The sequence below is a fragment of the Adiantum capillus-veneris genome, chromosome 5 (genome assembly GCF_014529385.1).
Source record: "Adiantum capillus-veneris isolate H3 chromosome 5, ASM1452938v2, whole genome shotgun sequence".
Taxonomy (NCBI): domain Eukaryota; kingdom Viridiplantae; phylum Streptophyta; class Polypodiopsida; order Polypodiales; family Pteridaceae; genus Adiantum; species Adiantum capillus-veneris.
Window position 1 is genome coordinate 100256579 of NC_140935.1, and position 25939 is coordinate 100282517.

At 43.7% G+C, this 25939-nt stretch overlaps 1 protein-coding gene across 1 annotated transcript; it reads right to left on the reverse strand.

The window, feature by feature from the left end:
• Positions 1 to 4480: 4480 nt before the first annotated feature.
• LOC147457816 (kxDL motif protein) lies at positions 4481 to 24881 on the reverse strand. The gene is made up of 3 exons (XM_086512602.1): positions 24724 to 24881; positions 4924 to 5076; positions 4481 to 4828 (listed from the first exon to the last, which is right to left on the reverse strand). Exons 1-3 carry the CDS (start codon positions 24837 to 24839, stop codon positions 4726 to 4728), a joined length of 372 nt encoding a protein of 123 aa, XP_086368728.1. The 5' UTR covers positions 24840 to 24881; the 3' UTR covers positions 4481 to 4725.
• Positions 24882 to 25939: the final 1058 nt, after the last annotated feature.

Consider the following 25939-nt stretch of genomic DNA (forward strand, 5'->3'; position numbering starts at 1 on the left):
ATTACCACCAGACTTACATGCTTTTTCGAACTCAGATGAGCTAGTTGTTTTGACGCGCGAGTGTTCACAATTGGTTTTTGTTTCATGCTTGGCAGATCATGTATTCATGGTTGAGCAAGAAGCAACCTACTATGGCCACTTCTAGTTGTGAGGCTGAGTACATAACAGTCTTCACATCTACGGTTGAGTGTGTATGGCTAAGACGCCTTATGGCTAATTTGGGTGTTGGATAGGACACTATCAACACCATCTACATTGATAATCATAGCACATTAGCAGTTGCGAGGAACCCAGTTTTTCTTGCTCGCACAAAGCACATTGAGGTGCATTACCACTATGTCAAGGAGAGGCTCTCAGCAGGAGAAATCAGCTTGGCTTATCTGCCAACGCAGGACAACCTTCCAGATGTTTTCACAAAGGCATTGTCTCGTGAGAAGTTCGAAGCTTTCCGCAAAGCTTTGGGCTTACTCCCCTTTGTGGACTGATCATGTCCTCAGGACATGGCACTTCCCTTTACTCTATGTGCTAGCTCTCGTTCACCGCATCACTCCAGAGGAAATTTGTTACCATATACATGTGGTAGTGATGTGTATGAACACACTTAGGACCGTTGGGGTATTTTTACCCTCAGTAGGAGATTTTTTCTCTTGTGCATTGTATATACGCCCATCATTCTAGGGCTATCTATCTTTTCTTTGCACACTAACAATATATTGTCTTCTCCAAGCTGTGTGTGTTTTCTTGCAACCGTAATTACAACAAAAGTCGGAGTAGATGACGATTGTGTAGGAGGTGTGAGAGTGTCAAATGAGAAGGTAGGAATGGATGCTTGATGACTTCAAGGTGGTGTGGAAGCATCGGTGGCGCCATCACCACAGCATCCACCTCCACCACCAGAGCATCGGGCCCACAATGACTCCCATGAGTGCTTGGTGGAGACGGATGATCGGCTTATCATTTTGCAAACGGCTTATCATATGTGCTTGCCACTTCGCATACGACTAATCTGTTGGCATGTTGATGATTTAGGCAAGCCATATGCATTCTTGTTAGCGCAAACGACAAGAGAGAAAGCTGTTTTTGAATTCCGTTTGTGTTTTTAAGAGAAGAAAACGCAAACGGACTCCATAAATGGCTTGCAAACTTGCCATTTGTACTTGTCGCTTCACATATGGATTGCTCACTTGCCTATTTTGATGGTTTAGACAAGCGGTGTGCGTATTGGTAACACAGATGGCAAGATGAAAAAACCATTTTTAAAGTCGTTTCCTAATGGACTTTAGGAATGTGGCTTGACATCTTGCGTTTGTGCTGACTACTTTGCATACTCCTTGCTCATACCATCGATAGAAAAATGGGTAAGCTATATGCAAAGCGGAAAGCACAAATTACAAGTGCGCAAGCCGTTTCTAAAGTCCATTTGCGTCTTTTCTCTCCTAAAAGCATAACAAACTTTAGAAACGGCTTGCGTACTTTCCATTTCTGTTTGGCATCTTGTTCAAACCATCAATAGATAGAAGGGAAAATTGTATACAAATTGGCAAGTACAAATAGAAAGTATGCACACCGTTTCTGAAGTTCGTTTGCATTTTTAAGGAGCTTAAACGCAAACTGACTTGAAGACAGATTGCACACTTTTCATATGTACTTGCCTCTTCATATACGGCTTGTCCACTTGTTTATTGATAGTTTGGGCAAGTTGTATATGTTCTTGTTAGCAAAAACAAGAAGAAGACAAGTCATTTTTTAAGTTAGTTTGCATTTCTAAAAGAAAAACGCAAACATATCAATTTTAAAGACGGCTTGTCATCTTGTTGTTTGTGTTGAGCATATATTTAAACTTAAATTTTAAGCTCTAAGTTTAGATTCTTAACTCAAAACCTAAATTTAATCGAAATGTTAACTCGAAAAACTTAAATTCTAGTTAACAGTGTAAACTTTAAGCTTAATCTTTATAAAACTATAAACTTAAACTTATAATTTAAACTTAAATTTAAAATTAGAATTTTATTTAAATAAAATTGAAAAACGTGATCGCAACTTAAATTTGAATTCAAAAATATAAAACCTAAATTTAAATTCAATCTTTGAACATAACACAAATTGATAAGGTGGCACTACTGATGTTAAAACACAAGGATATGAGGAAAAAAGCATCAATGAGGCCATGCTTTTCCCATGTATTCATGCATATAAGAAAGGTGCAAATAAGAGAGAAAGACTTTCTTCAAAACACATATACTACATTTACATTATAGTGCTTTGATTGATTGATGTGTCAATGTCGACTTGTTTCATGCATTGAATGAGAGAAAGAATATCACATGTATGGTGTAGACAAGGTTTCATTTTGGCTATTTCAGAACAACACAATTTTCTAATTTTGAGAAATCATGTTATGTTAGAAGCAACGTCAAGCTTGGAGCTTGGAATGAATTCATCCGACTATTGAAATCTTGGTGATGGGTATTGTATTTAGTGACACAATGCACACTATGGTCGATGCCACATTAGGCTTGTAAATTTCTTTGGGGTTCATTCCGGCTAATAAAAACCTAATTGATGGGTTTTGTAAAGATGATTTAATTCGCATGGGATAAACCAGTAGCACATAATTGCACAAATGGCCATGTAGTTGGGATTCATGTAGGTCGCTTATATTGTATAATTAGTCTACACTTTTGAAGGTAAAGTTTCCAATACTACTAAACAATAGAATTTGCAATTGTGTGGTCCTTTCTCGTATAGTAGGAGGAACATATGCTACTTTAATTATTATGTTCTTCAGTTCATTTTGTTTTGTTAGATGAAGAATAGGACTATGTACTTTTGAATTTACTGTGTCGCTTGGCTTCTTAACTCGTTTGTTTTTATTGCTCATGTTTTTAACATTGCTCAAACTTCTCGTGCTCAAATTTTGGTAATCCTTGCATACATTCTTCCCTTGTCATGAGGATATTGTTAGAAACTCAAAGTGAAATGAAACCATGGATGAGGACACGGCTGCCCTTTATGCAAATGAGGCTTGATATTTGATGCCATGCCTCGAGGCAAAACCATGAATGGCTATGAGTGGACCTACATAATCAAGCATAGAACATTGACCATGTACAAAGTTAGATTAGCAGCATAAACTTCTGGGATGATTATAAAGAGGCAGGCAACTGTGTCACCAACATGGCTACCATTGGTGCCATTATTGTACTGGCTACATCAAAAGGTTGGATTTTGCTTCAATGGATGTGAAGAATGCATTCTTACACAATAACTTGTAGTTAGAAGTGCATATGGAGCATCCAAAGGCAATGTTCGAAAAAAATCAATTTCACAAGCATACAAAATTCGCTTTAGGGTGGATTGAAAGAGGAACATTTTCAAAATAATCTGCTTTTTTTGCAATTTAACTCTATTTTTCAAAATGTTCAAGCGAATTTTCTCCTTGTTCCCTTCCCCTCAACTGGCTGTTTTGATTTTTCAACTGGCTCAAAGCTAAGCTAAGGCACACTTTTTCCAAACACTCTCTAGGATCACAAGGATATCAAGATGTGAGACATCTCGAGCATGTATGTACACTCACTTGGTGGTCAAGTGCCAATAAGCTTTCAATCATGATAGTTTCTTACGAGGACTTGGTAATTTTGCATAGAAGGGAATTGGTAAACCCACTTTGTTGAGTTAAGATTGAGCTGTAGTTTTCTACAAGGGATATGGTACAAAACATGTTGTATCATGGGTTTGCCGATTAGAATCATCAATAGTAGTGATGGTGGTCCCGAATGACCTTGTCCAATGGTTTTCACTTTGGACACACATTTAGCTCTCATGAAAGAAGAGACGTTATGTTAACTTGGCGTGCTCTTTAAGCAAGGGATCCCCATGTGACTTCACAATGGTGAGTGAGGATTCCTACACACAACCCTTGCCCAAGGCCCTTACCCAACCTTGATGCATGGCTAGGATCTTGAAAAGAAAAGTTAGCTCATCTCAGCTAAATGGGCACCTTGGAATTAACACACAAATAAGATGAAAATTCACAATTGCAAAAGTGAGGGGATGAGAAGTGTGAGCCACTCCTCAAATACATTGACAAACTAAAAAAAGAAGATCTCAATCATTCACCCCAAAAGGTAGGTCCGAGCAATACTAGAAATAATTAAATTTCAAATGTCTACCTAACTCTCTTCTCCTCGAAGACTCCTTTTAGAAAGCCAAAGACATGTGTCATTGACAAATAAAAGACCACCTTTTCTGTCAAGGCACGTGCGAATTTTGAAGGGTAACCTATGGAAAGCAAAACAGCATCAACAATTACTTCCTTTTAAGCACATCAAACTATGGAGAACATTTGTTGTTTGCAAAGTTTCAAATCAAAGGCAAAGTACCTGTATTTGCTCATCCTCTAGAAGAGCTCTCTCTCTCTCTCTCTCTCTCTCTCTCTCTCTCTCTCTCTCTCTCTGGAATCTTTTTCATAGCCCCTTCATGGATCTTTGAATGTCACTTTTTATTTATATCAATTTATAACTCTAAATATAAATTAAATATGTGGTGGACCAATAAAACACAATGGCTCGTGTTGTGCTACCATACTCACCTATTACATTGCACAAAGAATTTCTACACGCTGAAATTTGGCACTAACATCAGCATACATAAGCCCTTCAGCTTCGCCAAGGTTGGCATGGAGCTTTCCTTGTTCTTAATAATAGCATTCACAGTCTGATAATTTTATATGGGCTCTTCAAGGTCGGGTCTTCGATCCGCGGTCTCACTTTTTGTGGCCTCGTCAAAAGCATTTGGGTATTGAGAAGCCAGACGTGCCTTCAAGGTTCTGTAAAATACCCAAAAAAAAACAAAGAACAGAAGCTTCAAACAAAAGCTGAAGATTATATTTACGCTGAACCAAAGCAATATCATGTGTATCACCTGATGCGGGCGAAGATGTAGTCCAAGTCATCCTTCATTGATTTAACCAGTTTTGTATTTTTGGAAAAATCATTCACAACAGCAGCAAAGCTCCGTTCTGAAAAATCATTTAAATGTGACAAAACTGCATTGCTGTCTTGTAGTCTTCCCAGCCTGTCCCAAACAAAAGGGTGTCCTGTTAATTGAATACGTCATAGAAGGAAAACAATTAAGTTTACCAAAGTAGGAAATCTAGTGGAAGGTGGGCCTCTTTGTTTAAAGATATGAGAAGTGGAAGAGCAGCTATTTGTGAAAGCATAGAGACCAATGAAAGAGGAGATTCGCGAACCCAGGTTGGGTGAGTTTGAGCAGTGGAGACTGTGCGTGCAGGTGGAGTGCAGAGAGACTCAGTGAGGCAGTGTGAGGGTTGAGCGCTAGCTGCAGGAGAGAGCAACAATCTCAGGAAGTCCTAAAAACTTGAGTGATGAGGTTTTTAGAACCCTTTTTATCAAAATGGGCCATGTGGCCACTTGGACAATCTGAAACCTTTAAGAAAAGTCCAAGTGGCCCAAAGGCCAATAAATGGAGTATAATGCTTGTTTAGGTCCAAAATGGTGGGCTAAAAATATACATAAAGTATATCTGCGAATTGAGCTACACGGTGGAAACGATCCGGAGGTGACATCTAAGCATTTACCCCAACAATCTCCCACTTAAAGGCCCAAAGAGTCACCTTTAAGCTATGTAACTCCCACCTTCTGTAGGCAATGCTCATGTTATGTCTTGGCAAACTTTTGGTAAGAGTATTTGTAGGGTATTCATATTTACTAATTTTGATCAATGAGACCAAACCATCATCAAGCATCTGTTCGACAAAATGGTACCGCACATCAATATGCTTGGTACGCACATGAAACATGACATTTTTAGCCAAACAGACTCCACTCATGCTATCACAACCAAGGACAGGTGTGTCATCGGGCAATCCAAGCTCACTGACCAGGCGAACTAACCATATGGCTTCTTTGGAAGCCTCAATAACTGAAATATATTCAGCTTCAGTAGTCACAGCAGCTACGGTATGGGACGGGACGTTTAATACGCGGTGTACAATACGCGTACTAGACGTATTTTTTAGAATCAAAAATAAAATACGTCAACTTTCTTATATATGTTACTTTAATAAGAACAAATGAAGCGGTTCATGGACCTCCTCAACGACTCTTCAATAGTAAGCCATAGCATACATAAACAAGCACCGTGAAGCTCTAAAACACAATTGATCAATTAGAAAAAGACATACGTTTTGAGTAAAAAAACGTTAGAATAGAAAACGTTATGAGACATATTGTACGTTTCAATACGAGACGTCGTGTATTCTAAATAAAATACGCATATTTTAGCTGCTATGTCAGTAGTAGGCAATGCAACTATCCTCTGAAGCCTAGAGCACCATGAAATAGCATCACCTGCCATGATGTAAATGTACCCACTAGTTGACTTGCGGGTATCAACATCACCTACCGTGTCAAAATCACAATATCCGTGCAGTTCTAATAAACTTTTCCCATAACGCAGGCATTTTCTTTTGGTCCCTTTCAAGTACCTCATTATGGACTTTACAGCATCCCAATGTACTCTGCCACGATCAGACATAAACCTACTCAATACTCCCAATGAATAAGCAATGTCAAGTCTAGTGGCAACCATAGCATACATGAAAGAACCACATGCTAAGCATAAGGTACTCCTCTCATAGCATTGGTTGCATCACCAATTTTTGGGCAATTACTTGCACTCAACTTTACATGCGATTGCAATGGCACGCTCAAGGTTTAGCATCAGCCATATTAAACATGTCGAGTACTCTTTCAATGTACTTTTCTTGAGACAAAAACAACAGTTTTTGTTGCCTATCCCTCCTTATGTGAATGCCCAAAATACGATCAGCTGTCTCCAAATCTTTCATTACAAAAGCTAAATTCAGCTAGGTTTTGAGAGTGTCAAGAGTGCTCTTGTTCTTCCCGACTACATACAAGCTTTTCCTTGCCAAGGATGACAAAACCTTCCGGCTGCATCATGTACACCTCTTCTTCATAATCACTATGCAAGAATGTTATCTTTACATCCATCTGATCCATCTCCAAATCCAAATCCAAAATAGCAATGAGAGCACAAAGTACGCGAAGGATAGTCATTTTCACAACATGAGAAAACCCCTCTTGAAAATCAATGCCTACCTTCTGCGCATATCCTTTAGCAACAAGCCTAGCTTTGTACTTTGGTTTCCCATTAACAGTTCTGATTTTGTACACCCACTTGTAAGGAATGGCTTTCCTACCTTTGGGTAACTTAACCTAATTCCAAGTATTATTGGTATGCAGTGCCTTGATTTCTTTCTGCATAGCCAGCTCTAGAATCACAGAAATGGCCTCTCTATATGTAAGAAATTCTCCTTCATTAGTCAACATAAGGCATTGCAAAGAGGGGCCAAATCTCTGAATTGGTCTCCTCACCTTGCTAGATCTCCCGACACAATGATCTACATTATCTCACATAGGTTCTAGATCAGGTGGGACCAAGGATGTGCTCGTGTACATCATTCTCAGCCCTATTTTGAGCATGGGCGGTAGGCTTTGGCTTTCACCCGAAATTCTTTACTTTAGACACACACAGAGAGAACGTGCAAAGGAAACCTGCAACGGGAATTAACACTTAAGCACACACACGGCTCGGAAGCTAGAATGCTCAGAGCAGACGTTGACAACCTGTAGGCCCCAAAATTGGCGCCCCTTTCGGTATTTCTTTGTACTTTGAGAGGATAAATTACAAAGTAGAGTCCTGGGAATTCTTTATCTGTATCCAACTAGATACCACCTAATTTGGCCAAATTCCGGCAACATAACAGCCCCAAAACTTGCACAAAACCAATTCCCCTGCTGGAACTCACTTCCACTGGCATAAACCCTTTGATTCCTGCCCAAAAAAAGAAAATTCAGCACGCTGTATTTACTGGTTTTTGCCCTGTTTTCAGCCCTAAACAGTCCCCGAAATTCCTCTGTCAATGGGGCACTGATCCCAATGGTTTTGGCGTCCGTATGGCTGAAAAACAGTCAAATTACACTGCATACACAGCGCTGAAAACGCACCTGTACGGTGAAGTTATGACCCTCACCAGTGCCTGCTTTGGAGTAGCAATTAGCTAACCCTGTTCCTGCTCAAGGAGGCTCTTGCCTAAGCACAAAAGCATGAAACCACACAACTGTACATCAGTCAAATGAAGAGCCCTCTTGTGGGGCATCACATAACTGCACGTAGGGGAGAGAGAGAGCAGTGTATAGTGTGCAGGGCATCACTCCTAGCACCACACTGTACATAGAGTGGAAAGAAATGTCATGTGACACATCCAACCCTATGTGTCCGTGGACAAGCATGACCAAGATTCAGTTCAGTCAAGTCAGTCTAGAATAGGAGGTGATCTGGCACTTTTGTGAGTGTTCGCAAATTGTGCATGTCCAGACACTTAGATTAGATTCATATCCTCCGATTGCACACAGCATGATCATCAGCGTTACCATCACAATTCATCAGAATCCATCAAGGGAATTTTCCAATGCATTAAACCTATTTTCCCTATTTTTGACAGTTTTCACTTATTATTTTTAAGTGACTTTTGTTGGAAAGTAGGTAGGGCAATTTTGCTAAGATGATATATAAGCAAACCAGAGTTAGCACTTCCTGGCAGAAGAGGCAGCAGGAGCACCTTGCTCAACAGGCAACTTCTCAGCAGAACCCCACAGAGACCTAGCGTTTTGCAAGAGACTGCAACACCTAGCGTTTTTGGACGAGAGCAGCCAGCGTTTTTGCTTATGCATCATCCTGGCGACAGAACCCCATCAGATCAACCTAGCATTTTGCATTGCAAACCACTAGCAGCAGCAAAAGAAAAAGATCAACCCTAGCATTTTTGCATCAGCATCACACTTCAGCGTTTTGCAGATTCACCGAGACGGAACATCAAGAACCACCAACGTTTTCAGTTTTCAACAGTCAGATACCACAGTAGAGTCCCCGAACCTCCCAGATCTCACCTTCCCGCAACAGATTCTCGCCGCACGGTCAAGATCCCGCCAAGTTTACAATTTCAGCCTGGAAAACGCAGATTTCAGCATCTGTGTTTTCAGCGCGTCGTCGTCACATCGTCGTCATCGACATCGTCACCGACATAGCATCAGAATTCAGCAGATAAAGATTTGCAGATTTCAGCCATTAGCAGTTTCAGATTTCAGCCTGTCTCGTCGTCGTCCTCATCGTCGTCAACATCGTCGGTAAGTCCAAGCATTGTAGAGAGTTGTGCAATCATAAGTAGACCGCTCTCGCCATAGAGAGTGGGGTCCTTGGAGGAGGGTTTTACAACATCTCCGGTGTCGTATTCTCTTCTCTATCTCTCAGTCTCATTCACCTTTACACACAGTCTCCATTCACTTTGTTTGTGTCCATTGTACTCTCTCATTAAAGAATCGAAGGCTCTCCCTTCCCTAAGAACAAGGAACCTTGAGCACAGTTCGGAGCACTCATCTTGAGCAAAGTTCAACATTCATTTCCACTGCACCTTACAAGAAAGCACTCCATAGCTCTTAACCTGTGACAGTTGCAAAATGAGGCCTCTCCCAGCTTAAAAATCAACGCCACTTCTTGATGCAAGAGGAAAGTGCACAGAAATGTGCCACTTGGCTCGTTTACAGACATTTTCCCGTTTCGGGGTTGCCGCCTAAAAATCTCTCGATTGGTTGTTCGGTTGACTTCGCGACAGAGTTGTAAAATGTTCCCCTTGTCATTCCAAAGGTAATGACGCGAACACATTTTACGGCCCAAAATAGCAGTTCCCTAATTTTTAGGAGATGCTTCCGTTGGGCTCCCACTGGTCATCTGAACCATCTATCCTCATTGGGACCGCATCCAAAAGTGCAATGTGGCCCAACTGTCGGATACTTTTTGTTGGTGATCCCACCTTGACTTTATGCCTTTATTGAGTTCACTTCCTAGTATCCACCAACTTGCTAAGTGCGACGGGGGAACCTACATGATCTTGCACTGAGCCTAGACATCCTCTTACTATACGAATTCCAGTGCTGACCAACTTCCCATCTGCGGATGAAACTACCGTTCACATTAGCCATACAATGTCCGACTGCAACTTCAAAAAGAGGGTCTCAAAAATAAAACAAAAATCATTGGAAAGAAACCAACAACTAAGGTTAGCAGTTGCCACGTCCTCATGACATAGTTAACAGTTGCCACGTCCTCGTGACATACCCTTGAAACCTGCCCGTGGGCCGGTAGGCTTTGGCTTTCACCCGAAATTCTTTACTTTAGACACACACAGAAGATTGTGCAAAAGAAACCTGCAACGAGAATTAACACTTAAGCACACACACGCTCGGAAGCTAGAATGCTCCAAGCAGACGTTGACAACCTGTAGATAATGGTCCATATACCATCATTCCGTGTTGGCGTTCTTGGAAGATCAAAGATAAAAGTCCATAGCAATGCTTTCCCATGGCTTATCCGGAATCGGCAGTGGTTGTAACAACCCTGGTGCCTTTTGCCTGTCAAACTTGACCTTTTGGCAAATCACGCAGACTCGCACAAAGGCATCCACATCTCTCCTCAAGGTAGGCCAATAGAAGAATGTCTCTACCGCTATAACTGTCGCATCAATACCACGATGCCCTGCATACGGTGGGACATGACTCTCTTCCATGACCTTATGTCGCAATGGCCTAGTGACACAAAGTCTGCCATGCATCATCATAAAACCATCTCTGAGGAGGTAGTGCTCATGATGTTGCCCCTCTTGCAATTGTTCAAAGATCCTTGCAAAATCTTCATCAATAGCATACTATTCCTTCATGTCATCTAACTCATGATGATAAGGAATTGACACAGCTGAAATTTGTGGCTTCCTTGATAACGTATCAACCACAATATTCTTCTTGCCTTCCACATGCATAATCTAGAAGTGGAACATAGAAAGAATGTTTGCCCATCATATATGCTTTTCGGATAACTTTGACTGTGTCAAGAAGTCTCGCAAGGTCTGATGATCCGTTTGGACAACAAAATCAGCACCTAAGAGGTAGTGCTTCCAGCTAGAAAGCGCATGAATGACGGCCGAGAGCTCTTTCTCATAGACTTGCATAGTCCTCTCTGGCCCTTGCAAAATTCGGCTTTCATAAGCTACTACCCGTCCATCTTGCATTAGCACTGCTCCGATGCTACTGTCACACGCGTCACACTAGACCACAAATGACTTCCAGAGATCTGGCAAAACAATTATTGGATCTGAAGTCAACTTTTCTTTTAAGAGACTAAAAGCTAAAATCTCTTTTTGGGTCCATCTAAAAGTGACCTCTTTCTTTTGCAATGCGTGAAGAGGTGATGCTATCTCTGCAAAATTCCTAATAAACCTTCTATAGTAGAAACACAATCCTAAGAAGCTTCTGACATCGTGCATAGTCTTCAAGTCTGGCCATGTCTTAATAGCTTCGACCTTTGCGAGACCATTCTAACACCATCCTTTGAGACTATGTGGCTAAGAAAGTGGATCTCTTCCAGGAAGAATTCACTTTTCTTAGAATTGACAAATAGCATGTGACTGCGCAGCTCTTCGAACACAATGGTCAAGTGACGCCTATGCTCCTCTTCATTCTTCGAATAGACTATCATGTCATCGAAGAACGTCCCAACAAATTGTTGATGCGAGCAGAAAATCCGGTCCATCATTCTGTTGAGCATGGCAGGAGCATTTGTTAGCCCAAACGGCATCACTAGAAACTCATAAAGACCAAATGTCGTTCTGAACACAGTCTTGTGCACATCCTCTAGCCTTATACGGATCTGATGGTACCCACTCTTAAGGTCTATCCTGCTGAAAATTGCAGCACCCTCTAAACGATCGAGAATATCATCAATTCTAGGAATAGGAAACCTATTCTTGATGGTATTCTTATTCAACGCACGGTAATCAATACACATGCGCCATGAGCCATCCTTTTTCTACACTAGGAGCACTGGGGAGCAATAGGGTGAAGAACTAGGTTTAATCAGCCCCTTCTCTAATAACTCCTCAACCTGGCCCATAATCTCTTTCTGTTGTGTCAGGCTAACCCTGTAGGAAGGTCTATTTGGTGGGCTACACCCTGGCACCAAATCTATCCGATGATCCTCAGGTCTCTCTGGCGGCAATTGCGATGGTAATGAATCAGAGAAACAGTCACTAAACTCTCGCAAAAATGTTAACCTTTCTTTATCTAACACAGAAAAATTTGACTGACAATTATCTGAGACATCATGTGCAAGAATCAAGTACACAGAAAGATGATTCTTTATTACAAAAGTGATAGCAGAAGCAGATACAATAGGGACAGACTCCCCTATGAGCTTTACATCCAAAACATGAGTTTGTCCCCTATGTTGAAGGGTGATCGTCTTGTCGAAGGCATCCAACACACCATGTACTCTGAACATCCACGGAAATCCAAGTAGTGCATCGCACCCTTCCAATGGCATGATATAAAATTCTTCTGTGTCCACATATGACTAAATATGCAGACGCAGCTTTCCAATAATGGGAGTAACACACTCTAAGTAGCCAGGACGTGCCAACCCCGCCTGTGCTGTGTACCCCATCTCTTCAACTCTGATGGCCAGTTTCATAGCTAACTCTGGTGAGATAAAGTTGGCTTTGGCACCTGGATCAAAGAAGATGAGTACCGTCTGATCCCTAACTTTACCCCATGCCCTGCATAACTCACTGGCATCTGTACTTTGCCTATCACCCACCATATCTGGCACCAAACCTGCAGGGGGTTTAGGCTTCTTGTCTTTTTGGTCCTCTTTATCATCTGAGTCAGCTAGTCTTTTCCTTTGTGGACAATTGGTAGCAGAGTGACCACGCTGCTTGCATATAAAGCATTTATTTTCAGCCATTAGGACCTTCTTTTCCTCCAGCGACTTGTGCACAAAAGGCTTTCTTTTCTGTTTCTTTGCCTGCGCTCTAGAAGTCCCGGCTGAATCCTTGTCTTTGGTGGCCTTTTTTGACCCCTGTGACACTTCATGAGCCGTTTTCACAAAGGGCTTCTTCGCTGAATTTTTATTTTGCTGCCCTCCTTTCTCGTTGCTTGGAAACCCATTGTCGGACTGTCCTCTTCTTTCAACAAGGCAAGACCAGTGTCAACAACTTCCATAAGCTGAGTGAGGGTAGCCACTCTTGTTCTTGGTACAGTAATCACGAAGCCCTTTAGGCAGCCCACAACAATACTTCTCTATCTGCTCTGTCAATGGCACAAATCTGTAGGAGGTCACTGAGAGTAACGCTTTACAAAACCTCCGATTGTACTTGTTAGGTGCAGCGGAATGATTGTTTGCGCTTTGCTCAAGATGAGTGCTCCGAACTGTGCTCCAGGTTCCTTTTAGTTCTTATGGAAGAGAGAGCCTTCCGTTCTTAATGGAAAGTGCTATGATCACAAACAAAGTGAATGGACACTGTGCGTGCGAGTGTATGAAACTGAGAGATAGAGAGAGAAGAGAGATACGACACCAGAGACAATTGTAAAACCCTCCTCCGAAGGCCCCACTCTCGTCGGCGAAAGTGGTCTACTTTTGATTGCACAAAGGTGTACAATGATGATGCATGGGCTGATGCAAATGGGGACTATGCCGATGACGATCAGGAAGACTTTAGGGCTGAATTCTATGCTCTTCTATCTGCTGTCCACAAGGGGGTAATGACTGAGAATCTGGGACCAACTTAGGATGTTGAAAACGCTGTTTTGGTCGCTGTTTCAGTGGCTGAAATTCCCTGTTTTGTCGCGGTAATTAGGGCTCATAAAAATGCTGAGAAGAGGGAGACTCTGGCTGCGTTTTACTGCTGCAAATCCATGGCTGAAAAACGCTGACAATCGCTGGATTAGGGCTGCAATTCAAGGGCTGAAATAGCTGGATTAGGGCTGCAATTCAAGGGCTGAAAACGCTGCAAAAACGTTGGGTCAAGGCTGATGGGTGTTGGCGGTGACGGCAATGGAAAACACCAAGGTTCTTGCTCGGTCCTGCTGAGAAGGTGCCTGTTGAGCATGTGCTCCTGCTGCCTCTTCTGCCAGAAAGTGAGAACTTGGGTTTGCTTATATATTAACATAGCAAAATTTCCCTACCTACTTTTGTTGGAAAGTCGCTTAAAAATAATAAGTGAAAATACCAAAAATAGGGAAAATAGGCTAAATGCACTGGATAATTCCCCTAACTGAATTTGATGGATTTTGAAGGGAATACTGATGATCATGCTATGTGCAACCGGAGGATATGCATCTATTGCTAAGTGACTGAGCATGCACGGTCTACGAATAGACTCACAAAAGTGCCAGATCACTTCTAATCTAGACTGACTCGACTGACTGAACCCTGATCATGCTGTAGCTTGTCCACGGACACATAGGGTTGGATGTGTCACGTGACATCCCCTCCTTTTCAAAGTGAGGTACTGGTACCGAACTGTATGGCGTCGAGGGAGATCGACAATAGCATCCGGAATCCTGGAAGGGACTCTTCGCCGGCCCACTCCGATGTGTGGGTCATGCGGTACTTGAACTTCATAAAGGTCTACAATGCCTACTTCTTTGGGCCGCGCAGAAAGCGACAGTCTTCTGTGGCTCCTTTGATGCTTTAACTTTGTCGAGAGTCATGCTTCTTTCTTCTTCAAGAATCTCCATGGCTGAAAATTCCTGAAACCACTTCCAACACAAAACCATGAACATACCTATTGTCTTCCTCAAAGACTGTGCATGCAATGTAGATGAACATAGAGACGGAGTGACAACCCGTTCATCAAACACACGCAAACAATGAGATCGAATATTTATCTTTTGATCTAGAGCAATCAACTGTGGCAATTCACAACGGAAATGCCCATGCTTGGTGCTCATACTTTCATGTGCTCTGTCTACAACTGTGTCATGCCAAGGAAGAGACATGGAATGTGACTTCCTGATATACATACCTTTCAGCTTTTCATGAAAAATCCGCATACATTCGTGCTCATCCATGAGAGAAACGTGCTCAACATACAATATGTCATGCCTAGAAAAAGCATAGTTACATGGGACAGCGGGTCGAGGTCGGGAACAGGGACGGGGACGGGACGGCAAAAGTCAAGAAATGGGGACGAGGGTCGGGACGGCAAAAAAAAAAAAGAGTTTTTTTGGCATTTTTTGACCTATACACATGCCACACACATAGAGCATCACTTTGACCACAAATTTACACTAAATAGACCAAAGAACATGAGTCATATAGACACAAATGTGCTAATAAAACATCAAGAAATGAGGACCCAAAGGGTGGCTTTTGAAGCCATTAGGGTGCTTCAAAGTTCAAACATATGGCTATTGGAGAGAAACTAGCCTCTAGAAATGATCAGGTTTTCAAATTTTAAAAAAAGTCCCCTCCCATCCCCTGCCGTCTCCTCCGTCCCCTGCCGTCCCCAGGACATTTTGCTTGCGTTTCCACTTGACAGCCTTTTTTCTGTCCGTTCCCACCCGTCCCCGTCCAGGAAATGGGCGTCCCCCGTCCCTAGGGTCCGTCTCCTCCGTCCCCTGTAACTATGAGGAAAAGGGATCACATAACGATGCTGACTAAAATACAGGAAACGATCACGAACGAAACACTCGAACAATGCGTGCGTATCAATCATGCGAACACATAATACTTCTTGTGAGGGTTCTTTGGACTTAGGCTCAAGAGCCAAGATCTCTTCTTCTTGAATGATCGAATCGTCCTGTGGAGGTTCTTTGGACCTCCACTCGAAAGGCAAGATCGTTTCTTCGTGTGATGGATCGAATCTACAACGAGGTTAGTTTCGCTAGAAAAAGCATCCACTAACACATCATCCTTGTGAACAATCACATCATCTTTATGCAACTCATCATGCTTGTGAGAAATCACATCTTGATCATGCAAATCATCATGCTTGTCAGTGTCATCCAAGTCATCATGCTTATCATTATCATTCAATTCATCATGCTTCTCATAATCATGCAAATTCTGTGTGTCATGTTGTGGAGGAAAAGAGACTGAGAGAGTCTCCTTCTCCTGAATCCTTTCAATCTTGTCCTACATATTAGCAATGAGAGATGGAGAATGAGCAATGTCCTCTCCATGAATGGCAATAGGAGAATCACTTTTGGCATTGAGAGTTATAGTGTTAGTGAGAAAATCCATGAGAGCGTCATTATCACGAAACCATCGAATGCCCAAAATCATCACATCCTGATAGAGGAGATACCACAAATCTTCTAGTGAAGGCAGTCTGTTGAATTGCAAACAACACATCAAGGTACTCCTCCGTGATGAGAGCGTCCATACCAGGACGAAAGCCAGAGACCTCGATAGGAGATCTCGGACTAACTTCGAGGCGGGCTCTCTCAACAAGAGAGGAACTGATCACATCGTGTATACTACTTGGGTCAAACAATATGACAAAACGGTGTCCCGACGTACGACCATAACATTTAATGAGAGAATCATCAATGGGAGGGTCATGAGAAACTTGGGGCACACTCGTATTATCATTAACTGCATTGACAATGGAAGTGGGTGTTGTGGGTTCTTTAGATTCATTCAATTGAAGCTTAGGACATGTTCTTTTTATGTGACCCTTAATGTGACAATGAAAACAACGACCTTCCTTAGAATAAGTGCTTTGCTCTTCCAACGTGATATATCCTGCTACAATTCCTTGTGCTACCTTTTCATATGGAGTAAGCTTAGGTTTAGCAATTGTGTTAGCCTTACCCTTAGATTCATTGGAAGAATTCTTTGATGAGAGACTGTTGGAAGATTGGTTAGAAGAGTTATCGTTCTTACCGTTTTTGCCGTTCTGAGGGTTTTGAGAAGTCTGCGAGGTACTTGTGGAAGTCTTGTTCTCCTTAGGCTTTCCCTTGTTGTGCTTCATCTCCTGTGCAAGAGCAATCGCTACCGCCTTGTTGAGATCAATTGGATCGAGAACCTCGACATCGTACTTGATATACTCGTCCAATCCAAAGAGAAAAGCCTCCTTGTGCTCATCATCCGATTTTCGTAATTGAGTGCCTAGCTGCAAAACACGATTAGAAAAAGACATGACTGGCATACCATTTTGCTTGAGAGAGCGCCAATCGTCTTTCAATAGTGCGAGGTACTGAGGTGGCATAAACCGCGCCTTGAGCTTGTCTTGGAAATCAGCCCAATCAAAGAAAAGGGGCGTGAATCCATCGGCTTCCTCTAGGTGTGCGGCTAGCTATGCCTCTTGCCATGCGTCGTACCAATTGATGGCATCACCGGCAAGATACATAGCTGCCGTCAAAACTTTGCTATTTCCTGTCTTCTTAGTTGTCGCAAAATAAGCATTAAATTGATGCAACCAAGAATGAATCACCGTAGCATCCATCTTACCGTCATACTTACTAAAAGTCAACTTCTCTGCGACTGGATGGTTGGAATCCGCGTCGTGGCTTGCACCACTTGAGGAACTCCAACGATCTTTGGGTGGTTCGGTCTTCGAGGCTAGCACTTGGGAAATAAATTATTGAGTGCGTAGCTCCCTTTGAGCTTCACGCTCGGCGTCTCTTTCTGCTTTTCGTTCATTTCGTTCATCGCGCTCGCGTTCGAAAGCAAGGCGATTGGTTTCTTGTTGTGCCAACGCAACTCGATTCGCTTCTAAAGTAAGGCGAGTCGCTTCTTGTTGTTGTAGTGCGTTTCTTTCATTTCGTTCCATCGTAATGCGAGTCGTTTCTTGTTGTGCCTACATCATGTCCATCATTGACTTGACCATCATCTCCATAGGAGTTAGAACAACTCGTGGTGTAGATGGCGAAGGGGGAGGGTTGGAAAAATCTCCTAGTGGGGAGAATCCTTCGTCGCCTCTCTCATGCTCATCACTTGTATGCGAAGTATCCATTCCGCTTCGGGTGACCGCCATGCACTAGGATCTTTGGTTCTTAAGGTCACGAGGAACTTGGTTCTTGAGGGTCTTGGGTTCTTGGGTTCTTCGGTTCTTGAGGGTCTTGGTTCTTGGGTTCTTGGGATCTTGAGGTTCTTGAGGTTCTTGAGGTTTTCTTTCGCTTGCAAATCGCGTTGGAGAAGGATCTTCTCTTCACCCGAGTTCTACTCTTTTCTGCGGGCGCACCCCTTGGTCGCCTTGCGCTCACACCAAGGTTGCTTTTTCCCACCTCACGTCGATTGGCCGGCCGCTAAGTGCACGGTCCGCTCTCAATGAGTGAAAAGAGACACAAGGGGAGGCTGGACAAGCACTTCTTTCTTAGGATTCCTGTCGCTCTTCAACAAAACACGATTAGGAATCGACACGCCCAAGCGAACTTGGGTTCGTGCGACCGCAACAAGCAAAAAAAATTCTTGTGATTCTTCTGGTTCTTTCCTTGAGTGATACAGAACACTGCCAAATCTCTGATACCAATGTTAGGTGCAGCGGAATGATTGTTTGCGCTTTGCTCAAGATGAGTGCTCCGAACTGTGCTCAAGGTTCCTTTTAGTTCTTATGGAAGGGAGAGCCTTCCGTTCTTAATGGAAAGTGCTATGATCACAAACAAAGTGAATGGACATTGTGCGTGCAAGTGTATGAGACTGAGAGATAGAGAGAGAAGAGAGATACGACACCAGAGACATTGTAAAACCCTCCTCCGAAGGCCCCACTCTCGTCGGCGAGAGTGGTCTACTTTTGATTGCACAAAGGTGTACAATGATGATGCATGGGCTGATGCAAATGGGGACTATGCCGATGACGACGATGAAGACTTTAGGGCTGAATTCTATGCTCTTCTATCTGTTGTCCACAAGGGGGTAATGACTGAGAATCTGGGACCAACTTAGGATGTTGAAAACGCTGTTTTGGTCGCTGTTTCAGTGGCTGAAATTCCCTGTTTTGTCGCGGTAATTAGGGCTCATAAAAACGCTGAGAAGAGGGAGACTCTGGCTGCGTTTTACTGCTGCAAATCCATGGCTGAAAAACGCTGACAATCGCTGGATTAGGGCTGCAATTCAAGGGCTGAAAACGCTGCAAAAACGTTGGGTCAAGGCTGATGGGTGTTGGCGGTGACGGCAATGGAAAACACCAAGGTTCTTGCTCGGTCCTGCTGAGAAGGTGCCTGTTGAGCATGTGCTCCTGTTGCCTCTTCTGCTAGAAAGTGCTAACTTGGGTTTGCTTATATATTAACTTAGCAAAATTGCCCTACCTACTTTTGTTGGAAAGTCGCTTAAAAATAATAAGTGAAAATACCAAAAATAGGGAAAATAGGCTAAATGCACTAGATAATTCCCCTAACTAAATCTGATGGATTCTGAAGGGAATACTGATGATCATGCTGTGTGCAACCGGAGGATATGCATCTATTGCTAAGTGACTGGGCATGCACGGTCTACGAATAGACTCACAAAAGTGCCAGATCACTTCTAATCTAGACTGACTCGACTGACTGAACCCTGATCATGCTGTAGCTTGTCCACGGACACATAGGGTTGGATGTGTCACCTGACAGTACTCCAGCAAGCTCTTACATGTAGCCAAAGTAAGCATGTCATGACGTCAGCTTCAAATTCATTTGACAGCCAACCAAGCAAATGCAAACATTTGCTTGAAGTAAACCCAAGTGGCGGCTGTCCTTGCATTAGCAGTGTCATCCACCATGTAAGCGCATTGCCCTTTAAGAAAGTGACAGCTTTTCTTACTTTAGAGGCCTCTGTAAAATTCCCTCCTGCATAAGCTGTATCAAACTGCTGGAGGAAATGTTAGGTGCAGCGGAATGATTGTTTGCGCTTTGCTCAAGATGAGTGCTCTGAACTGTGCTCAAGGTTCCTTTTGTTCTTATGGAAGGGAGAGCCTTCCGTTCTTAATGAGAGAGTGCTATGCTCACAAAAAAAGTGAATCGACACTGTGCGTGAATGTGAATGAGACTGAGAGATAGAGAGAGAAGAGAGATACGACACCAGAGACGTTGTAAAACCCTCCTCCGAAGGCCCCACTCTCGTCGGCGAGAGTGGTCTACTTATGATTGCACAAAGTGGTACAATGCGTATGCAATGGACTAATGCAACTTGAGACTATGCCGATGACGACAACGGTGATGACGGCGACAACTTTTAGGACTGAAATCTGCAATCTTTCTACTGCTGTCCAAAAACGCTATGGGCTAAAATCTGCTAATCTTCTATCTATTGAATTCTGACTCTATTTCGGTGACAATGTCGATGACGACGATGCGCTGAAAACACAGATGCTGAAATCTGCGTTTTCCGGCTGAAACTGTAAACCTTGCAGAAACTGATCGTGCGGCGAGGGACCGCTGTGGGAAGGTGAGATCTGCGAGGTTCGGGACTTGATCTGCGATGTCTGACTGCTGAAAACTGAAAACGCTGATCCTAGGGCTGCTTCTGTCACGATAGATCTGCAAAACACTGAGGTTGCTGGCAGCTGCAGATGCAAAAACGCTAGGGCTGATGCAAAAAACGCTAGGGCTGAAAATGGAGATGCAAAACCGCTAGGGCTGATGCAAAAACGCTAGGCAGATGCAAAAACGCTAGGGCTGAAAATGGAGTTTCTGTCGCCGGGATTTTGCAAATGCAAAAACGCTAGGCTGATCTGTTGTGGTCTTGTCGTCGTGGCTCTGCAAATGCAAAACGCTGCCTGCTCTGTGGTGTTTTGTCCAAAAACGCTAGCCAAGATGCTGTGAAGCAAAAACGCTAGAAGCCTTTGGGGTCCTGCTGAGAAGGTGCCTGTTGAGCGGTGCTCCTGCTCCCTCTTCTGCCAAATAGTGCTAGCTCTAGTTTGCTTATATACAAACTTAGCAAAATTGCCCTACCTACTTTTGTTGGAAAGTCGCTTAAAAATAATAAGTGAAAAATATCAAAAATAGGGAAAATAGGCTAAATGCACTGGAAAATTCCCCTAACTGATTCTAATGGATTCTGATGGGAATTCTGATGATCATGCTGTGCGCAACCGGAGGATATGCATCTATGCTAAGTGACTGGGGATGCACGGTCTACGAATAGACTCACAAAAAGTGTCAGATCACTTCTAATCTAAACAGACTGGACTGACTGAACCCTGTTATGCTGTAGCTTGTCCACGGACACAAAGGGTTGGATGTGTCACGTGACAGGAAAGTGAGAGCCTTTGCTTTATCCTCGAAGCCACTGAAAGTGCTGAACTTTACAGCTGCACCACCTTCTTTGTAAACTTTCGGCTTTTCCAGTGCCCCCAAACTGTCATAAGGAGTGGTCTGCAACATGGGCAATATAGTAGGCATGATCAGCACATCTTGGCCATTAACATTTTGCGTAAGAGGTGCGATATCTGGCTGCTGTCCAGAAAAACCAGCCATGCCAAAATGACCATGTGGCACCCCAAACTTGCCCTGGTTGCACTAAAAACCTTGCTGCATGCCAATACTACTATACATGGGGTTTGGCATCATGCCTTGCATACCCCCAAACACTATTCCTGGCATGTACGGCTGACTTCCAGGCACATAACCAGCCATACTCTGGAACATAGATCCACCCCATAAATACCCAGGATGTACCGTGGGTGGTGGAAAAACTGGATGCATTGTCTGGTATATAGTTCCCTATCCATTCAAGACAGCATGCGGGCTCTGAAAGGTGGCGGGCTGAACTGGCATAACCTGTGGAATAGGCGTTCTAGCCACCTGTTCAAGCACGGGAGGAACCTGTTTTGGAGCCCCTGGCTCCGCAACATGCGAGTGTTCCCTATCCTCGTGAGTCGCATGAAGTACTTGGGCTTGAGCCTCAACAAGCTCTGTATGTGGTATAGGTTGCCTATTTTGTTGTTGCACTAGTGGCGCTTGCAAGAACTCCATAAACCTTGGATTTTGCACCTGTTGCGAAAAGACATTCACCGCGGCAACTAACTGAGTCCTCAACACATCATCCTCAAGTTGCCCAGTCATAAAGCCCTGTACTACTGGAGGGACATTCACATCAATAGGATATACAGACTGACGTGGCAGTGAGCTCTCGACAATCCGAACACCATAGCAGTTTCTTATCTGTCCTTCGAAGAGGAACCCTTCCATAATGCCCTTCCCTTTGTCGGGCATAGTGTTATCCCGCGTTCCTATACTCTGTGTCTTTACCCAAAACAACCGAGGCTCACTCTTTGAGGAAAAAGTGATTGATGTCCCAGCAACGGAACCTTGAAACCGGCCCGTGGGGCGGTAGGCTTTGGCTTTCACCCAAAATTCTTTACTTTAGACACACACAAAGAGAACGTGCAAAGGAAACCTGCGACGGGAATTAACACTTAAGCACACACACGGCTCGAAAGCTAGAATGCTTCGAGTAGACGCCGACAACCTATAGGCCCCAAAATTGGCGCCCCTTGCAGTATTTCTTTATATTTTGAGAGGGTAAATTACAAAGCAGAGACCTGGGAATTCTTTACCTGTATCTAGCTAGACACCACCTATTTTGGCCAAATTTCGGTAGCATAACAGCCCCAAAACTTGCGCAAAACCAATTCCCCTGCTGGAACTCACTTCCACTGGCATAAACCCTCAGATGCCTGCCCAAAAACAGTAAATTCAACACACTGTATTTACTGGTTTTTGCCCTGTTTTCAGCCCTAAACAGCCCCCGAACTGTCCTCTGTCAATGGAGCACTGTTCCCAATGGTTCTGGTATCAGTATGGCTGAAAAACAGTCAAATTACAGCGCTGAAAATGCACCTGTATGGTGAAGTTATGACCCTCACCAGTGTTGCTTTGGAGTAGCAATTAGCTAGCCCTGTTCCTGCTCAAGGAGGCTCTTGCCTCAGCACAAAAGCATGAAACCACACAGCTGTACATCAGTCAAATGAAGAGCCCTCTTGTGGGGCATCACATAACTGCACGTAGGGGAGAGAGAGAGAGAGAGAGAGAGAGAGAGAGAGAGAGAGAGAGAGAGAGAGAGAGAGAGCAGTGTGTAGTGTGCAGGGCATCACTCCTAGCACCACATTGTACATAGAGTGGAAAGAAAGCACTCCATAGCTCTTAACCTATAACAGTTGCAAAATGAGGCCTCTCCAAGCTTAAAAATCAGCACCACTTCTTGATGCAAGAGGAAAGTGCACAAAAATGTGCCACTTGGCGCGTTTACAGACAATTTTTCCGGGTTGCCGCCTAAAAATCTCCCGGCTGGTTGCCCGATTGACTTCGCGGCAGAGTTGTAAAATGTTCTCCTTGTCATTACGAAGGTAATGACGCGAACACGTTTCACAGCACAAAATAGCAGTTCCCTAATTTTTAGGAGATACTTCCGTTGCGCTCCCACTCGTCATATGACCATCTATCCTCATTGGGACCGCATCCAAAAGTGCAATGTGGCCCAACTGACGAATACTTTTTTTTGGTGATCCCACCTTGACTTTATGCCTTTATTGAGTTCACTTCCTAGTATCCACCAACTTCTTAAGTACGGAGGTCGCTTTTTCGTACTAGGAGCAACAGGTGAATGTTATCCATATGCTCTACGATTCTTTGCTATTGTGTTTGTGCTTTTTGCACTTACTCCATCGCGGAGGAGCTAGGAGACTTCGGCCTACGCTCGCGACATTTTGGAAACGAAATCCGAGATGGCTTGCGGAGTTCTGATGCTCCAAGTACAAACCAGAAAGTTACTGAGAGCTTGTCTCTCTGGATTTTGCCTAGGGGAAGGAAACGACCATCAAGTCTTAGATCCAGAACGGAGGGGTTTCTCCGGTTCTTGTGCTTGTAAAAAGATTCTCTCTGCATAGCCATCTTTTAGTCCCCAATACTGTGTCGATCTTCTCCCTCGTCTCTTTTGTTTAGTATTCTATTTATATCAGCTTATTGATTATTCATGTGCGCTCCTGTTTGTGACAGTACTCGATCGTATCAGACCTAGACCTTTCTCTAGAAGCTCGTTGACTTGCTTCAAAATTTCCTCTTTCTAAGCAAGACTCGCCCTGTATGAGATTTGAAAGGAGGAGAGCTACCCGCTATGAGATCAATACAATGATCTTCTGAACATTCCGGAGGATACTTCCCATCTACCTTAGCAATCCAAGTAGAAACCGAGGCATGATGGACAACCTCAGATCTCAATTGCTGAAAATGCAAAAGTTCTTGTTTGGCCTGCTGCTCTTGCTCATTTAAAAGCCATCCAACAGAGCTGCTCATGTGTTGGATGGAAGCCACATCAGCATGATAGCCACTCTTCTGTCTCTACAAAAGAACCTTGCACGAGGAGGCAACTGCCCTACATGCTACTGTGGACAAAATAATGCAAGAAGCCAAATGGTCAATAGATTTTTTGTAGGCTACTCCAAAAGAACGGTAGGTCAAAGATATGGATGCCACAGCGAGAAACCGAGCAGGCCTATGTAGTATCGTGCAAAGAAATGGGGGCATGATCGGAGAGCACGGTCCCCGTAGACCTCTCTCTCTCTCTCTCTCTCTCTCTCTCTCTCTCTCTCTCTCATATACACATGTGCATAGACATCTGTTATGCCATTCAGCACTGTTCAAATAGAGCGCTAGGTAGTGGGCACTCTTCATGTAGTGCATCACGCAAGGGGGGGGCTCATCACCAGGAGTTCATACCCAGCTATCGAATGGGTCAGAGCAACACTCTCTAGGGATTGTTCCCACAACGTTAAAGCTCTCTCTCTCTCTCTCTCTCTCTCTCTCTCTCTCTCTCTCTCTCTCTCTCTCTCTCTCTCTCTGTGTGTGTCTGTGGGAAGGGTGAACTTACGTGAGGAGCTGGAGATGCTTGAGCTGGTTGACGTCGGAATGGCTGATCAGCTCCTTCACTTGCCGGGCGGCCTCGCAAGAAGCCGCCTGCATCTTCGATTCGTCTTTTGGGTCCATCTCTCTTTTCTTTTCTCTCTCTCTCTCTCTCTCCCCCCAAAGTGAAAGCTAATATATCCGGTCCCACTCACGGGCGCGAAGAGTGACTTCGCCATATTTGGTATCTCCTGCAATGAAGGCAAGGGATTCGTACGCATATGATAGCCCAACTAGCACTTTGAACTAGAGTGCCGGAGAGTCCGAGGGTAAGAGAAAACAAGAACCTCTAGAAGACAAAAGCTTTTTGGGGGGGGGGGGGGCGGGGGGGGGGGGAGAGAGAGAGAGAGATGTATATCATGGGCAAGCAGAGTAATGGTGAGATTGAACGGTAGGGGCTGTTACAAAAAGATGTCGTGCTTGGCAATGCTTTGGTTGACATGTATGCCGAGTGTGGTGTACTTTTGAAAGCACAACAAGTTCTTGACCAGCTTTCTGTCCAGAATGAAGTCTCTTGGAATGCACTAATTACAGGATATGCCTGACAGGGGCAGGGCCGGGAAGCTAAGGGGTGTTTTCAGCGAATGCAGAGGGAGGGTTTCTCCCCAAATGTAATTTCTTGAACCGCACTTATAGGAGGATATGCCCAACAAGGGCGGGCCAATGAAGCTCTGGACTGTTTTCAATGCATGCAGCAAGATGGCATTTCCCCCAATGCAATCACTTATGTCAATGTGCTCTATGCATGTAGCCACTCAGATTTAGTCGATGAGGGCCAGATGCATTCTGATAACATGAGGGAAAAACATGACATTGCACCAAACAAAGAACACTATACTTGCATGGTTGATCTTTTTGGACGTACAAGGCTCTTTGACAAAGCAATGAGAGTAATTACGATGATGCCGTCGTCTGATCATCGTCCAGTTTGGGTCTCCCTTCTAGGTGCTTGCCGACAATGGGGAAATGTCAAGCTTGAAAAGTTTGCTTTTGAGCATGTAGTCCAACTAGACCGACATTATGGGGCAAATCAAGTGATGAGAATGCAATGCTTGCACGTGCACGGAGAGGAGTGAGAGAGGAGAGTACACAGTAGTGGATGGAGTCGTGCAGCAACACACCAGACCCTTATTCTTTGATTGTGTGTGTATAGGTAAAATGAATATTAAGTTAAGGTTAGTGAG